At 41.3% G+C, this 18,966-nt stretch overlaps 1 protein-coding gene across 1 annotated transcript in view; it reads right to left on the bottom strand.

Moving 5' to 3' along the window:
- Positions 1 to 6,826, bottom strand: part of LOC128703623 (profilin-like) — a 76,575-nt gene extending 69,749 nt beyond the window's left edge. Inside the window, exon 1 of the mRNA XM_053798355.2 lies at positions 6,641 to 6,826. Coding sequence (XP_053654330.2) covers positions 6,641 to 6,751 — 111 coding nt within the window. The 5' untranslated portion in view covers positions 6,752 to 6,826. The remainder of the gene's footprint in view (positions 1 to 6,640) is intronic.
- Between the last annotated feature and the right edge of the window lie 12,140 nt (positions 6,827 to 18,966).

The raw sequence follows: 18,966 nt of genomic DNA, 5'->3' as shown, positions 1-18,966 counted from the left end.
ACTGGAGTCATGCAGCAAATGGTTAGTAGACAAACTATCATTACACCTAGGGAAAACTGAAGCCATTCTCTTTGGCACGAAACAAACTGAGAAGGGTAAATAATTTTAATGTTCAATGTAATGGGGAGCCCATCACTTTGGTTTCATCAGTAAAATATTTGGGAATCCCCTTTGACCCATGCATGTCAGGAGAATTGATAGGGAACAGTGTAGTAAAGAAAGCGAATGCCAGACTGAAGTTCCTGTATAGACAAGCACAGTGTCTACCTACCGAGGCTCGCAGGACCCTATGTCTAGCCCTTATACAATGCCATATGGATTACGCTTGCTCTTCTTGGTACTCTGCCTTGACAAAAAAAACAGACTGCAAATCACCCAGAACAATATCGTAAGATTCATCCTGGGGCTGGGACCAAGAGAACATGTAGGCCAGGATGAATTACAGCAGTTGGATATGCTGAATGTTGAAGACAGTAAAACAACTGAAGCTAAATCATGTTTATAAAATTGCTCTCAAACAATGTCCAGAATATCTTGCTGTCAATTTTGTCAAGGTTGGGAACCAAAGCAATCATAGTACTAGGGGGAGAGCACAATTTTGTAGTACCCACAGTCAGTGGCCAGGCTTCAAACACCTTTTATTGTACAGCAATAAAGGAATGGAACAGACTGCCCGCACATGTCAAAGCCAGTCAAAGCATGAACCAGTTCAAGAAGACTGCCAAAAGGTGTCTGATGAATGTAGCTACAGAAAGGGAGGGGAATGATTTTCTATTTTTTAGCTAACATACGTGTAAATTTTACCTTATTCCTAGTAATGACCCTCGTATTGTAGATAGTCTTAATGACCTTGGTGTAGTAGATAGTCTTTAGTATGATAATAAGATGTTATCTTCATTGTAGAATAATAAGAAAATATTATAACATTTATATTATAATAAGGTAAAAGGACCCCAATGGAAATAAGTCACTGACTTTTTTGGGTTATCCTAGGTTCTCTACACATATGCTGCTATGTATGATAATTCTATGTAACTATTTGTGTATACCTGAATAAACTTGCTTACAGGTGGTACTGTGCATTATGGGTATGTAGACTAAAAATACTAAACTATCACATGTAGAACAGTAGCAACCCACACCTGACAAGCCATTTGTGAAAATCTTGTATATTTAAATTAAGGTTAAGATCTGAGATTTTGGGTTCTTTTCTGTTTAGTTAAATAATGTATACACAAGTTGCCATTGCACAACCCACTCAATGTTTGATAATGTGCATAACCCATAATTTCTGAGAAACTGGATTTGCCAGATTTTTAACTTGGTGAATTAAGTTAAGCCATTAGGACAGCACATGTCAAAATACAATCAACAGAATTTACAGTAAATGGTTAAAACCTTATAGAAACATCCTAGTACAATTTTTTTTTTTTTTACTGCTTCTGATGACAGCACCAATGTATGAAAACCCTGCATAACTAGGAATGACATTCTACCTATGCAAGAAACTAGACTAATATGTACTGCTTTAATAAAGTTAAATCTTAAGTTTATTTTTTTTTGCATACTAACATCACACTGCTGGGCTCAGCTGGTTTTAGAGCAACTATACCAACCAGGCCTTTGGGATGGTCAGAATCTAATAACAGCACTAGCTAACATGAACAGCCTAGCTAATCAGGAACCAACTTCAGTAAAAAAAAAGTTTAATGATTTCAATAAATGAAACTTCCTTTTAACCCTTTCAGGGTTAACAGGCCCTTTCAGACTTCCTCAGGGTCGGCCAAATTAAAAAAAAAAAAAATCTTTTCCCAATCAACGACACCAAAAGTATGAAATTTGATGGAAAACTTACGGAATTATGCTCTCGCGAAGTTAGTGGTCTCTACTGTTTACGCATCGGCAATTTTGCCCACTGAGCCCTATTTTTGGCCAAATCAGTGTACTTGTCGACAAAAATCATAACTTTCACTAGAACTCCATTTTTTTCTATTTAACGAGTACAAGAAATCACCCACTTACCGATTTAAACTATCCAATACAGTGGTCAGAATTTAGCAATTTTGCCAATTTCATAAATTTCAAAAGATGCCAATTTCTGAATAGGGTCCAGAATAAACAAGACATTCCTGGCACTAAAATAACATTTCCTCTGTTCATTAGTCAAGTTCTCATGCCCCTCTTACATTCTTTTGCTTTCCACTTTGAATTTTTATTCACAAAAAAAAATAAAAGATTGTTATGCAGACTGCTGCATTGTAGAAATGGTATAAATAATATCAGCGCACTTGTGAAAGAATATTAGACTCGCCAGTTGACGTGTATTGGACGCACAGCACTTTTTTTGAACCGAGCTCAATTTCAAGGTACTTTTCTTTGTAAAACCAGTCAAAATCATCTTAATTTCTGTAATTGTCTTCCATTCTATAAAACGAGACCAGGAAAACTAGAATACAACAATAAATACCACACAAACAGTGCAAAGTCGCTGTTTTAATCCAAAAACACGGTCAGTTTTTTTCTCTCATTACGCACTGCTGCAGGATTTTTTTTTATACCACACACTGACCTCAGACCCATTCTTTCATATGTAGGCCTACCAGCTTCTTCACTAGATTTGAGGACTAGAATTTAGGCGCACTAGTACGTCAAAAACCCTGGCGCGTAAGCTGTACTAGTACGGCTGAAACCCAGAAAGGGTTAATAGAATTCTGCCCCACTGATAGGAAACATGAAAGGGTTTCTGAAAGACACTGCTAACAGTACTGCAATTCTGTTTAATTACTGTACTGGTACTTTACACTAAGGATACAGAAATATTAGCTTTAAACCCTTTACAGATTTTTGCCAAGAAACTGTCTTCTCTCTGCACTTAATACAATATAGCACAAGACTAAACTAGAGGCAGAGCCATTTAAAATGACCATCTTGCCAACTAAGGTCACCAATGTCAGGCCTATTTTTCAACTGGCAGTTCTTTTATACATTATTAAAGCTATCAAGCACTAACCAAACTCCCTATATATAATTATTACATTTGTATACAAAACCTAGCACTAAAAACATTAACATGTGAATAACATGCAATGTCATTTTCCAAGTTGACTTTACCAGAACTATAAATGCCAAAAACGGGCATGTAGTTAGAATGTTAGGCTACTTTGGGAAGACCTAAATACTTCACATCAGTAATGTGAGCCAAACATTCTCAAGTTTAATTTGGTGCCCATTATGCAGCCTGCAGCATATGCATGACATTACAATATAAAATTTAACTTGGCATTAGCATTATAGAAATGAAGGGCAGAGTCTAGCATTAATCTGCCAACTGTGTATACTGTTCAGATCTCTGGCCAGGGGAAGAATAACAGGAGGGGAGAGTTAGAAAAATCCACCTAGCTATTGTTCCAAGGGTTATCACCCTTGTCCCAGACCAGGCCTTCCAATGGAAGGCCTGATCAAGTTTATGCTAGCCACACTTATGCATTTTAAGACCAGAGATAGGCAACCTAAAAGGAAACCTTCATATAAACACCCTCACCAAATGTGTTGCATGTGCTCAGAGCTTCAAATTTCAATAGCCTCACCAAGAATGCAAAATGCCTCCAGGACTTTTCTTGCCAACTGGTCTCTCCAGATTTTTACACTACACTTGCCTTATTTCTTTTATTTCAACAGCATAAACTTCATTAAAGCCCATGCAACATTCACATTAACCTACTGGATGCTCAAGTGTCAAACTAAGCTTCCTTTATAGATTAGACTGATTAAAAGAGGTAGAGGCTAATTATCTAACAGACGAGCATGAAGTACTAACTTCATTCCCATTAAATATGGGTAAAAACATTACAGCAATTCACATTCCTTTACCACACCAATCAGCCTGCTTGTGTGGTTGATTATGTTGCAAGCTCCTTGCACAACTGGGCCATCAATTACCATTAGAAACCTAGTCAAGATGTGGGATCAATTCCAGCACATTAAACTAACATTTCCTTATCTGCTGCCCCTGTTCACCTAGAAGTACATACCTAGTTATGGTTGTGGGTAGTATTTTGAGGACAAAATTAACCTAGGTTGCTCAAAATGCTCTGCATAACCAGGGTCTTTCTATACAGGAACACCCTGTCAGCAAAGTTATGTACTTTTAGAAATTTATAACTTGACAGTCAGTGACCTTTGGAACCTAGGCCTAAAGTTAGTAATGTTAATGGCTTCCCTCAAATAGTTAATTAGGGATAACCCACTAAAGTCGGCATATTTATCTGGGGTCTAATTCAATTTAAACTCACTGTACTCTAGTTTCAAACTACAGATACGCTAGTTTCCATGCACTAGTTTATGCCTTCAATTGAGGAAATGGATTACCTCATTAACAAAGGAATATGAAATTTAATCCTTACAGTGCACTATTCACTGCAATAAAAATTAAAAAATTTCAGTACTAATTAACTCATGGCAACAGAACACTTTTTTCAGTGCTAAATAGTGCCTCATGACATTCCCTTAACCAATGGAACCCTGGTTCATTATTCTTGGGAATATGCTAAACCCCACAAGGCTTGCAGCACCTGGAGAATGGGAGGTAATCAGGTTTGATTCAAGCTAGTTTTTATTAAAAACCAAGGACAGATAAGGCACTTTCTTTGGTCAGCCTAGGTTAATCAAAGGTTAATCCTGTCAGAACCTAATACCCATGTTCACTGTAAACCTTAAGTATGATTGAAGCAGAGCAGTCTCTGCAATAACACCCAACAATACATAGCAATTCTTAAAAGTAAAGGTTTGGCCATTGCTTAATGTGGAACTTTCTAAAATAACTGGCCTTCATGGAGTAAAAACCACTAAACTGGCTGGTTACGATGACTAGCACACATGGTACACAATATGAACCATTTTCAAGATTCACTTGTGCCACAATACTCTCACTTTAGTTACACTTTAGTTCTTAGGCACTGTCAGATTACTCAGTTTGAGATCTGTACTAACATACTATTCAAATTACCCTGAATAATTGAAGCTAATCAGCGACTATCCACAGGATCTTTTAAGTGTTACTAGTACAACCCACTAACTTGTACCTCTGGTAGGGAACAGGAACTGTATAGGTGTTAGGGTATCTGGCAAAGTTCAAGTTGCTAACAAAGTTATCCAGGTGATAAAAGTTAGCCAACAATTTAAGTACTAGGTTACTGCTTGCCAATTTCCTCCAGATTTGGCAATTACTTGCAGTCTCAAGGTGATCTGTCCATATATCACCCACATCCCACTTAAAATCAAGTATCTTAAGTTGTGCAAGAAGCTGATGCTGACAACCACCGAGTGGCTTTGTTAACTTTCAACAATATCGCCAAAATGGATAGCATTTCTAATTGGTTTATGGTTGAATGAACTATTGTGTACTGTAACTGTTTAACATTCACTCAACTGACATTTACTAACCTATAATGTCTAAGTGACTATCAATAGTTTTGAAGTTAATGCTAATGTTCAAATTAAGTACTAGATTCGTATATTAAAACCCTACTTTAAAAATCTGGTCCCACACCATCTTTCCCAAGTCACAGACCAATCATTTTTGCAACTTTAGTACATTTTAAATGCAATGTTCACATGAACTAATATTGCAGAAAGTTACTTTCTGAAAGGGACAAAGCCTAGATCATACAGCAGACAGGAAATTAAGTTTGATGAAAGAAGGTTAGCCGCAAGTACACTTTAAACCAGCCACACTAAAGTGTTAAGGAAATATTACAAGAATTTAATTTTTAACAACATGCCGACATACATATATGGGGTATTTTAACACATCCAATTAACAGGTAATGATCCAAGTTACAAACGATTACTAAATCCTTTTAAGTGTGAAAGTTATTAACTACTCCCCACCCCCCACATACTGTAATGGTTTAGTAAAGGACAAATTCAAAAGCTTTCTAGAAAGTCGAGCACAACCTTAGTAAAGGTACCATGTAATTTAATCCGTAGAATGGCATCTTAATTATGTCGTTTGAGGATTTATAAATGTTAAACCAAACAGGTACTACATGCAAATTAGATTTTAAAAGTCAACTGAATTAAATATGGCGACAGAAAGGACGTGTCCTAGACGGTGGAATATTTTAAGACTAAACCTAATTATGGCATTTCCAGTAGCTTCAAACTATAGTAATTGTCTGGATTATCCTAGCTCTTTTACAAGAGGATAATTTTATTGTACCTGTGCCTAAAACAGCCATGACGCGAGTCAGTTCTCACAAGCTGTTATTTTATCGTTACATAGAAAATTGCAGTTAACAGTAAATCAACTGTCAAGTTAACAATAGCACACACAAAAAAAAACTTAAGTGTTTGTGGTGAAATTGAAGAGGGGGAAAGTAGGGATAACGTTAGGGGAGAGGCAGAGGGCAAATAACGAGGTCAAGACAACTTTCACTGGTGAGGATCTGTCAAGCGCCATGTGCCGCCTCTTTGTTACCTAAATACCAATACCTAAGTAACACCTACCTACACTATCTACATTATACACCCATATTTAACTTTTATGCGTCCAGGACAGTTTTAAGGATGCGTTGCTAGGTTTAAACAATGAAAAAAAAAATTAAAGCATAATGTGTGCGAGCCGGCGAACACTACTCACCTCAATATTATTACTTTTGGCCCATAGTGTGCCATCGTGACCAGCGATTATTGCCTTCGAAACAAGTCCAGAGCCCATAAGCTGCTGGTCAACGTAATTTTGCCAAGACATTGTGAAAAAATAATGTGTTAAGGGAGAGAGGCACTGCAACTCGCGCACCACAAGTGACTGGACTACTGACTGGCTGGGAGAGGCAGAGCCGCAGTACGCCATGCCTTCCTCCGCCTCAACTTACCATCTATCACCCTACACTACCATTAACCCGAATTTTTATCTGATAGTACTTATCATTACCCTTTTAATTTGCATCCTTTATCTTCATCATTTCACGGCCGATGTTGTGGTATATGACTTGATTTCTAGCTTTCAAGTAAGACACAGAAAATTTGAATTATAAATAGCTATCTGGAGAATGTGTCATGCAGACTAACACCGGCATGTACATCCCTCTTATCACTTATCTCAGTGATTTCAACGGTGTCTTACTAATAAGCTTGCGGCGTGAAAATACCCGGTGGGATAAAATTATTACCAGGAGGCCTATAAGTATAGGGAAAAAAGCCCATGAACTAGTTTGTTCCGCGTAGGTCGAGATGAATCATCGTAGTTACTGGGAGGGTCCATGTGTCAAGTGACGTCACCGGCCTCGAAAAGACTGGGAATTCGTGAAATATAAGAAAACGGGAATTTCCATTGCAAAGCAATAGGCATCTTGCAAATCCCTATTGCTCATTCTAGCTAAATTCCCAAATGAAACTCTTCAAACACGACCGCATAGGATTGAAATCGAGAGGAACAAGGGGGGAGGGATCGCGGGATCGTTGGCTAGTTTCTCTGACTAATTTTTGGGTCATCAAAGGTAATTTACACATATATTAAACTATGTGTGATAATTGTACTTATTTACACCTGTACCTAAATAAACTTATTTACTTACTTATAGAGACGTAATTAAGGCAGGTCATTATTGACTGTTGGAACAGGTACTACTGACCTGTCATAATTATGGTATTACATATGACATATATATATATATATATATATATATATATATATATATATATATATATATATATATATATATATATATATATATATATATATATATATATATATGTATATATATATATATATATATATATATATATATATATATATATATATATATATATATATATATATATATATATATATATATATATATAATCACAGTCTGTGATAACTATTAAATTTAACCTGAATCATGCTTACTTTGTGTATTATTATTATTATTATTATATGGAGAATGCATTAGTTCTGTTAAAGGCATCAAAAATACTCCTTTAAAGCACAGTAGTAGTACTCATTCCAAGCATCAAGACACCTTCACTATCATCAAGGATCCGTCAGCAGCATCAAGGGTCCTTCAGCATCAAGAGATCTTCACCAGCATCAAGGATCTTTCACCAGCATCAAGGATCTTTCACCACTGTCAAGGGACTTTCACCAGCATCAAGAGACCTTCACCTATATCAAGGGTCTTTCACCAGTATCAAGATACTAAAATAGTTACTGAGGCCAGCAGTAACAGCCTGGTTGATCAGGCCCTGATCCACCAGGCCTAGTCATGGACCTGGCAGCGGGGGCGTTGATCCCTTGAATATTCTCCAGGTAAGGGTCCTTCACCAGCATCAAGAGACCCTCACCAGTATCAAGAGACCCCTCACCAGTATCAAGAAACCCTCACCAGTATCAAGAGACCCTCACCAGTATCAAGAGATCTTCACCGGCATCAAGAGTCTTTTGCCAGCATCAAGAGACCTTCAACATCAAGGGTTCTTCACTGGCATCAAGAAACCTTCAACATCAAGAATCCTTCACCAGCATCAAGGGCCCTTCAACATCAAGGACCCCCCTCCCTACTAGAAGGTAGGCAGGCAAATTCTCAACATAGCCAAGTTATAGTTGGTTCAACTTGACACATTCAACAAGAAGAATTTACATCATTATAAATGTTTAGACAGTCCATCTGAAGTATGAGAAAAAAGTTAACTTTACTGCATCTCAGTAAATTCTGACAGAATCAATAAAGCAACTTTCTACGCAGACTCTCACATCAATATGCATTATGTATTAGTTGGAGTCTAGACTATATTCAATAATCTTTTACAAACACACACACTATATATATATATATATATATATATATATATATATATATATATATATATATATATATATATATATATATATATATATATATATATATATATATATATGTGTGTGTGTGTGTGTGTGTGTGTGTGTGAATGCACCACGCAGAAACAAGCGGGTATATACAGAGAAAGATAAATAACAGAATGCCCGCTGAGTGGATAAGAGCGCTGCCTGGGAATCTTGACCGTCCCCAGTAACAGTATCGAGTCCTCCTGACTGCGCTCTCTCTCTCTCTCTCTCCAGCGCACACTAAAAGTTTCACCTACCATAACCTTCTCTGGTGAAGAAAACTAGAAGCGCACACAAAAGGAGTTGCAAAACGTTATAAATTTCCCCTGAACCAAAAATACATGAAATATTAAAAAATAAGAAAAAAATGTGCTAAATTTATTTTTATTGTATTTTCGCCGATTTAGAGCAGTTTCAAGCGTTTTATGAGATGCTTCCTTTTTTTTTAGCTAAAATACGTAAATTGTCACATTTTTATCAGAAATATTAAAATATAATTACGATCGACCTAACTTTCCCTGAACAAAAATATCATCGCAAACCAAAATATAATTACAAACGCTGTAACTTCCCTTAGCGTGCAAAAAAAATAGCAGGGCACTCGTCTTGTCACCAGAACTTCAAACAGGATTTCACCCATCCATCTGCTGCTACTATCACGACCTTAGACTTGCAGATTATTATAATTATAATTGTGGGGGAGTGCTAAACCCGTAGGATTATACAGCGCATGTGGGGGGGGGGAGATGGAAGGTATTCAGGCTTAATTCAGGGAACCAGAGCACAGATCCAATTCCCTAGATCAAGAGCCCCTCACCAGCATCAAGGAGCCTCCCTTGAGGGATAAGACTTGCAGAGAGGCGTGAAAATTATAAGGGGTGGGGTTTTGAGACTCTCTGATCGCGGGTTCAAAATCCCGCCCTTGGTATGGTTTGACAGAAGGGGGTAAGTGTAGGAAAATAGGAGAAGGGGTAGGGCAAGGAGTAAGAAGCAAGATTATATTGTAATCATACCTAAACGCTAAACCCACAAGGGTCATACAGCATAAGAGGCAAGAAAGGTTAGAAGAGGAGCACGAAAGGGGTAGAAGGAGCAGTAATAGAGTAAGAGAAGCAGGAAAGGGGCAAGATAGAAGCGCGAAAGGGGGTAAGAATGGGGAAGAAAATGGGTAAGAGAGGAGAAAATAGGTAGGGTAGACAGACCCACCAAGGAGCTACAACACCAAGCAGCAATAACCCAGTGCTGGCTGGCAGACACTTCGTATATTATTATTATTATAATCAAAAAGAAGCGCTAAGCCACAAGGGCTATACAGCGCTGCAGGGTAGGGAAGGAAGCAAGGGAATTGGATGGCAGAAGGGAGGGGGGATGATCAGCAGGTTACAGAAAACAGCGGGGCAGGGGATAGTACGGGGGTAGAGGGTAGCAAGAGATACAAGTAGAAAGGGCTGAAAGTATCAAAATTTGTGGAGTAAGTCAGTCGTTGTCAAAAAGTCAATGAGAGAGTCCGGATGAAAGGTGGGTCCATCAGCGAGAAGGGAAGGTAAAGAGAGAGCAGCGGGGCGAAGACGACGACAGAGGTAAATTCTGCGTGCTCGTTGATAAAGTGGGCAGTCCAACAGAATGTGGCTGACTGATAATGGAGCTTGGCAATTCTCACAGAGAGGAGCAAGACGCCTCTCCATGAGATATCCATGAGTAAGACGAGTATGGCCAATGCGAAGACGGGAGAGAGTAGTCTCCCAACCTCGACACTGGTGATAAGAAGACGGCCAGTAACCTATACTCGGTTTAATAGACTGAAGTTTGTTGCCGAGCATAGTAGACCAACGTTGTTGCCAACGGGTGTGAAGGTGGGAAGATATTACAGCAAAATAGTCCGTACATGGAATACCTCTATAAGAAACTGGTAGGTCATGTACTGCTGACCGCGCAGCAGTGTCTGCCTGTTCATTGCCCTGTACGTCAACATGACCAGGGACCCAACAAAAAACAATATCTTTATGCTTAGTAAAGATGCGGCGTAGCCAAAGTTGGATACGGAGGACTAAGGGGTGAGGTGTATCAAATTTTTGTATAGCCTGTAAAGCACTAAGGGAGTCTGAGACAACCACAAATGATGACACAGGCATAGATGCAATACGGATAAGTGCTGTAAGGATGGCATATAATTCAGCAGTAAAAATACTAGCTGAAGATAGTAAATGCCCTTGTACGACGCTGTCCGGAAACACTGCTGCGAATCCTACGCCGTCAGAAGACTTAGAGCCATCTGTGTACACAGCAATGGCATGAGAATGAGAGTGAAAGTGGTCAAGAAAAAGAGAGCGGGAAGCGACCGTAGACATTTGGGCTTTCGAGCAAGGGAGGGAGAAAGAACAGACTCGAACAGCTGGAACTTCCCAGGGGGGTAGGGAAAAGTGTGATGCTACATGTACATAGAAAGGTGGTAGTTGAAGAGAAGACAAGAGCGAATGAAGGCGAAGAGAGAAGGGACGGAGTAAGCAGGGGCGGCGAACAAATAAAGAATGTCTACTAATATCAGTGACCATTCTATAAATGGAAGGATTGCGGAGATCATGAGAGCGTACATAGTAGCGCAGGCAATGGGCATCACGGCGATCGGATAAGGATGGAACGTTCGCTTCTGCATAGAGGCTTTCGACAGGGGAAGAGCGAAAAGCACCAAGGCATAAACGTAATCCTTGGTGATGAATGGGGTTAAGGCTAGAGAGAGTAGCAGGAGATGCCGCTGAATAGATCTGGTCACCATAATCAAGTTTCGATAAAATAAGGGTGGAATGTAGGTGAAGGAGGGTTCGACGATCAGCTCCCCACGAAAGATGAGCAAGGGTTTTAAGAAGGTTCAGCCGGCTGTGACAAGTTGCCTTCAGAGAGGTAATGTGAGGTTTCCAGGATAACCTACGATCAAAGAGGAGGCCCAGAAACTTGACTGTATCACGTTCAGGGATACGTGAGCCATAGAGGTACAAAGGATGATCAGAGATGACAGAGCGTCTAGTGAAAGTGATTTGGTGGGTTTTAGTGCTGGAAAATTTAAACCCATGTGTGGTGGCCCAATTGGAAACACGGTCGACTGCATGCTGGAGAGAAACTGTAAGGAGGTGACAGTCAGCGCCTGCACAGGCAATAGCGAAGTCATCAACATAGAGTGATGACCAAATATTTGATGGAAGACTAGAGGCCAAATCATTAATAGCAAGGAGAAAAAGTGTTGTGCTCAGAACACATCCCTGGGGGACACCTTCAGCTTGGACAAAGTCCGGGGAGAGCACATTATTAACCCGAACACGGAAATGCCTGTCAGTTAAAAAGTTCTTAAGGAAGGATGGTAGATTGCCTCGAAGGCCTAAGGAGTGGGCTTGGGCTAAAATATTATACCTCCAAGTTGTGTCATATGCCTTCTCAAGATCAAAAAATATGGCAATAACTGAGTGGTTATTCGCAAAGGCATTACGAACATACGTATCCAAGCGCAGTAAGGGGTCTATGGTAGAACGTCCCTTACGAAAGCCATATTGACGAGTGGAGAGACTGTTGTGTGTCTCTAAATACCACACTAAACGTCTATTTACTAGACGTTCCATTACTTTGCAAACTGCACTGGTAAGAGCAATGGGACGATAGTGGGAGGTTTCATGTCCCGTAGTGCCTGGTTTGCGGAAAGGGAGAACAATGGCGGATTTCCACAGCTGTGGAAGAACTCCTTGTGACCAAATAAGATTGTAAAGGCGTAATAGGACTGCAAGGGCTGACTGATGTAAATGTTGTAGCATACGAATATGAATGTCGTCGGGCCCAGCTGCCGATGATCGACAAGCTGAGAGTGTTGCCTCCAGTTCTTGAAGTGTAAAAGGCACATTATACTGTTCTTCTCTGAGAGAAGAAAAGTCCAAGGGTGCTAACTCTCTGGCAGACTTTGAGGAAAGAAATGAGGGGCATAGATGGAGTCCCTGAGAAATACGGACCAGATGATTGCCAATTTCATTGGCAACATCTAGTGGGTTTGCTATATCAACACCGGCAACCCGCAGAACAGGAGCCGGGTCAGGAGAATATTTACCACTCAGTTTTCGTACTTTTTTCCAGACTGCACTCATAGAGGAAGCAGAGGTGATGGTGGAGACATAATCTCGCCAGCAAGTGCGTTTAGCGTCACGGATGACACGGCGAGCGATCGCACGCTTCTGTTTAAAATCAAGGAGTCGCTCTGTGGTTCTATTGTACCGGTACCTGCCCCATGCAGCGCGTTTCAAACGTACTGCACGAGCACAAGCAGGAGACCACCAAGGCACGCATTTCTGAGAATGCCTGCTCGAAGTTTGGGGTATAGAATGAGAAGCTGCGGTGAAAACGGAGGATGAGAAGAGGTGTAAAAGCTCATCGATGGAGGACGAAGAAGGAACCTCTTTAAAAACAGTCAGGTGTGAGTAAAGGTTCCAATTTGCCCGATTAAATTGCCAGCGTGGGGTGCGAAGAGGTGACGAATATGAAGGGGAAGTAAGAATGATTGGGAAATGATCACTGTCATGTAAGTCCGGGAGAACAGACCAAGTAAAGTCTAATGCGGCGGAGGAAGAGCAAACTGAGAGATCGATGCAAGAGAGAGCATGAGTCCGAGGATCAAAATGGGTGTGAGTACCTGTATTTAAAACATGGAGGGGGTGGGTGGCAAGAAAAGCCTCTAACTGAATTCCACGGGAATCACAGTGAGACCCTCCCCAGAGGAAATGGTGGGCATTAAAATCACCAAGTAACAGAATTGGTGGCGGTAATGACGAAACAAGGAAGGCAAAATCCGGAATAGATAATGCCCGAGAAGGAGAGAGATATAAAGAACAGAGCGTATACCACCTATGTAAGTGGATACGGGCTGCTGTGTAATGCAGCGAAGTATGAACAAATAGCTGATGGTACGGAATATCAGTGCGGAGAAGAAGGGCACTTTCATTAAAGGTCCCATCAGGAAAAGGATCTGAAGAATACAATAAATTATAGCCTGAGATGTGAGAAATAACAGCAGAGTGTAATTTTGGTTCCTGTAAGCAAACACCAACAGGGGCAAACTGGGAGAGTAACATCTGAAGCTCACCCCGATTACCCCTGAGGCCACGTATATTCCACTGTAAAAAGGCCATGAATGGCAATGATAAGGATACTTGAAATCCGCAGGTAAGGGTTCCTACGGACTAGGAGGGTTAGAAAAGTCCACATGCGGAGGCAGTGGAAAATGTTCAAGCAGCGAAGGAACGGTGCGCTGTGAAGAAAGGAGTTGCGCAGATGGAGCAGAGGAGAGAGAAAGAGCGGAAGGTGGATCAGTGTCCATTGATGGTTTGGTCTCTGCAATATATTCAGAGATTGCTTCAAGTGTTTCAGAATTCAGAGATGTCGTATGGGAGACAATATTGGGAATGGTAGGGGGAGGATGAGTAAAGATTGGAACTGTATTGGACTGTACCAAGGTAGGGGGGGGCGAAAGGGTGGAGGGAACTGGAGAAGCGTGGCAGGGGACAGAAGAGACAGGAACCTGGGAGGTGGCAGAAGAGGAAGAAACTTGGGAGGGAACAGGGGAGGAAGGTACATTACGAGGAGGAGGGTGAACCTCTGCACTTGTAACTGAGCCAGTGAGAGGGGAAGAACTAGGGACAGAGACAGGGAGGGTAAAATGAGGAGGTGGAAGATGGGTAGGAGGTGTTACCGGACCTTTTTTTGACTTTTGAGAAGTAGAGGGACGATTGGGAAGAGGTGTCGTACGAGGTCTCGTCGATACTGAGGCTTGTAAGAGAGAACTCGAAGAAGCGAGATTAGACTGAGGCGTTGAAGTAGGGACGTCTGAGCCGAGGACAGCAAAAGGATTAGATACAGGAGTGATTATGGGAGAGGTAACCACAGAGGTGGGTGTAGAAGATGGGATACCAGAAGTGGGGGGACGTTTTGAAACACGGGAATAAGAAACACGTGGGAGTCTCCCTTGGAGGCGGAGATGAGAAACTGCCATGGCATAAGGGAGACCTTCTGTCTCTTTGAGGTAACGGATTTCCCGCTCGTTTAAATAGACCTGACAACGGCGAGAGTACGAAGGGTGAGCCTCATGACAGTTAAGGCAAGAGGGAGATCGATTGCAAGACGTATTAGAATGGTCATCGGCACCACAGACTGGGCATTCGGCGATAGATCTGCAATATTTCGCTGGATGGCCAAATCGCCAGCAATTTCTACACTGTTGTGGTGTAGGGATCACCTTTCGAACTTGTAACCGATGTCCTGCTATATAAACTGAGGATGGGAGTTCTCGGCTGTCAAAAGTTAAACGAGCCACATTGCTAGGGTATCGTCTCCGCCCACGGGCAGGAAGAACGTAAGTGTCTACCTTGAGGATTGGGAGATCTTGGAGTTCCAGCTGTTCTAGAATGTCGGTGCCACATGTCTGGAAATTTTGTTGAACTATGGTATGGGGCAGAATAACGGTACCACTACAAGAATTGAGGGAATGATGTTTTTCAAGGGTGACAGGAACAGTATCTATATGGGAAAGACGAGAGAGCTCACGAGCCTGGGTAGCATTCTGTACGGTAATGATGCGCGTACCGCTCTTAAGAGCATGAAAAGAAATATCTTTACCAACATGGCGTAGGAGTGCCTTGCCAATACTATGGTCAGAAAGATAGGCAGTAGAGGAAGTTGGTCGTAAAGTGAAGAATTTAGTCCACTGTTCAGTCTGAAACTGAGCGTGGAAAGGTAGTGAAGGACGTGTCGATCTTTTCTGAGAAGAACGAGAAGGTGAAGGTGGAGAAGTATCATCAGCGGGTAATTGTCGTTGACGTTTAGGCGTGGGACCAGAGTTGGTCCGACGTGGAACGGGTCGGCGATTTGAAAATTGCCGCACCGTAGAGGGAGAGGCCGGAAGCATAGTCAGAGGAGAGCGAAGGTCTGATAAATCGAAGGAGTCAGTCGAGGCCTCAGTACCTGAAGCAGGTGAGGAAACAGCACCGGCAATAGGTACAGAGGCATGAGGAATGTCTGAAGAGTGGTCCAAAGACGAGGCGGGGTCAGAACGGGGTGCGGTATCAAGAAGGGGCCCGGGGGTACCAGGTTCATGGACTAGGGCTGCCATGGTTAGGTTACTTCTTTCTTTTTGTTTTTAAGAAAAAAAAAGAAAGAAGAAAAGAAAATAAAAATAAAAAAAAGAAAAAAAAAGGGGGGACCGGGGAGGGATAGTTCCTAGGAGGAATGAAAGGGCCAGAAATCTCCCTCCGCGCCCAAGAGGACTCGACACCGCTAGTAGCGCAGATGCAGCATGGAACCCGTGCCATACCCTACCCTTCATGCCAGTAAACCAGCAATCTGGGATAGCAACCTCACATCTGCCGAGCTACCTCGGTGGACAAAAGAGAGGGCGGCCGGATATCCGCCACAAAGCATACCTCCTTCAGCCACCACCCCCGGAATCCGAAAGGTGGCTTCCAGAGATACACCCGTCGCCCAAAAGACACCCAAAGCTACTCCGGGATACCGGAGAGGGATCGGGACATCCCTAGGCAATCCAGATTCCACGGCAAACTACGCCACCGCCAAGAAACCTCAACGGAATGGGATCGACCCCGGTGTCCTTTCCTCTACCTAGGAACTAGCGTGCCTGTGGGAGAAATCCCAAAGGACAAAAAGAGGAAGGGCAAAAGGGAGGAGTGGGGAGGAGGAGGAGGAAAGGAAAAAGGGGAGGATGGGGAGGATGGGATAGGGGAGGGGAGATTGGGGGGTAATTAGGTTCGGTCTGAGGAAGAAGACCGATAGGTCTAATTCCTCAGACCAAGAGCCTCTTCACCACGCCAAGGAGCCCCCCTTGAAGAGGAGACACTTCGTATAGCTGATTGACATTACATATATACAGCAAAACAAGCACGTGCAATCCTATAGTATTTCTTTATGGCTATGAGGGATATTATCATACTCAGAACTAAGCGCTAAACCCACTAGGGTTATACAGGCTATGGGGGATAGAAATAGAATGAAAACCCAGAAAAATGCTAATCTCCTTAATTTTGGTGGTAGTGGGTGAATTATTATAATCAAAGAAGGCGCTAAACCGACAAGGGTCATGCAGCTGGTAGTGGGTAAAATATTGATACTGAATAATTAGCAGTGTAGTCTTCCAGCACACTGCGGATAACTGCATTCATGCAGGGAAGCGCTAAACCTACAATGGTCATGTCAAAGGTATACTTTTACTCTTATTGTTACAAAGAAAGCGCTAAACCGGCAAGGGTCATACAGCTATACTTTTACTAGACAATTCTCTTCATCCCTTATGAGAACCTCTCCACAAATACTACTACTGTTAGCAACTTCTTATTGCACCTATTCCAGGCATTTGCCACATTACTTCCCTTATCCAGTCATGTGCGTTTTCTAAATTAAAGAATGTGACTAATTTCTTGACCATTATCTACCTATTGTTCACTATTAAATTCATGGGACAGAGCCAAACCTGTACGGGTCATGCAATGTGTTATTTACTTGCATGTTCAATGTATCTCGATTAGTATAATCAAGTGTTATTATTATAATCAAAAAGAAGCGCTAAGCCACAAGGGCTATACAGCATAATCAAGTGTTAAGCCTGGAGGGTTACACAGTGCTGTAGAGAGGGATAAGTCGGAAAGTAATTACACGTACGAGCGATGGTGAAAGTACTGAATGACTAAAGCTTTTTCTTTCATTTTGGGGTCACCCCGTCACGGTGGGAAACTGCCAACGTGTTAAAAAAAAAAAATAAAGCACTAAACCCTTCAGGGTCATATAGTGCTGAGATGACTATATATAATCAAATTAAACCCTAAACCTGTCAGGCTCATACAGCTCCTGGAGAATGGAAGGCATTCAGGCTCGATTCAAGGAATTGGTGCAGAAGTCAGATTCCTTAGAGCAAGAGCTCCTCACCAGCACTAGGAAACCTTTGAGGGGTGCGTGAAGGATACAATAGTTCCCCCTTCCCCTCGTATATGCTGGCTCCTTTCCCTTCGCACTTGACTAGTTAATGGTCCAAGTCGTTCAAGTTTCAATCTCCACTTTCAGGCTATTTGTATAAATCCTTGAGCAACTGTAATCTTGATGTCTTACCCCTATTTTATGACTTTCAACAGGAAGTACCAAACCCTCAAGGGTTATATAGAATCTAAGAAATGGGAGGCATTCAGGTTAGATTCAAGGAATGGGAGGATAAGTCCAGCTCCAGGGATCAAGGCACCTCTAGAGGAAGTTTTATCCCCAACTTTCAATTATACTTCTAGCACACACTTGTATATAACTTTTAACACCCTATAATTCTTGCTCTTTTGTCTATTTCCCTCATACAGATAAACTGTTTTATGCCAATCCTTAGGTACATTCATGCACACATTGAACAAATACACCAACCACTCAAACTCCTCGCCCTCCCTCCCTCCCTTCTTGTAACATGTCCATGCTGCTTCAACTCCTTTCCCAATATTCACAGCTTAACTTTTCCTTCCATCACTAATCCCTGCACCATCCATGCATGAAACCATATCCCTTTTTGATTATAATAAAAAAAAAAGCGCTAAACCACAAGGGCCATACAGCTATCCCTTTCTGAACATTCAACTAAAACAAAAATACTCATTAAGTTTCCCAAATGGTGGAGTGCACTAACAAGAATACTCAAGAGATCTGGCATTATGATGAGAATGTCAAGTGCCAAGTTACAATAGGAAGTAATAATTGAAATATTATCAACGTTGGTTAACAAGTTAGGTATGATCATTTATGCTCAAAAAGTGTTTTCAGACAGATTTAATCAAGACCTATTGAACAGTGCAAAAGGAAAGTTGCAGTGTGAATTAGAAATGTTGCACTACAGATGGTGCTATCCATAATCTATACTTTGGATAATAAAACAGCCTAGTGTGTGAAATAATTTGCGTGAAGACTTACGTTATCTTAAAATATGAAATGTAATATTAAGGACAAATATACTGAAAAGTTTTCTTCTATAATAAAATTTAGCAGTATGTAGAAAAGCTCACAATTCAACACTATAGCAATAAAGTGGTGGATTAGTGGAAGACTATTCTTGTATTATC

The sequence above is a fragment of the Cherax quadricarinatus genome, chromosome 76 (assembly GCF_038502225.1).
Source record: "Cherax quadricarinatus isolate ZL_2023a chromosome 76, ASM3850222v1, whole genome shotgun sequence".
Taxonomy (NCBI): domain Eukaryota; kingdom Metazoa; phylum Arthropoda; class Malacostraca; order Decapoda; family Parastacidae; genus Cherax; species Cherax quadricarinatus.
The sequence above is the reverse complement of the archived record's forward strand: the minus strand, read 5'-3'. Positions and strand labels throughout refer to the sequence as shown.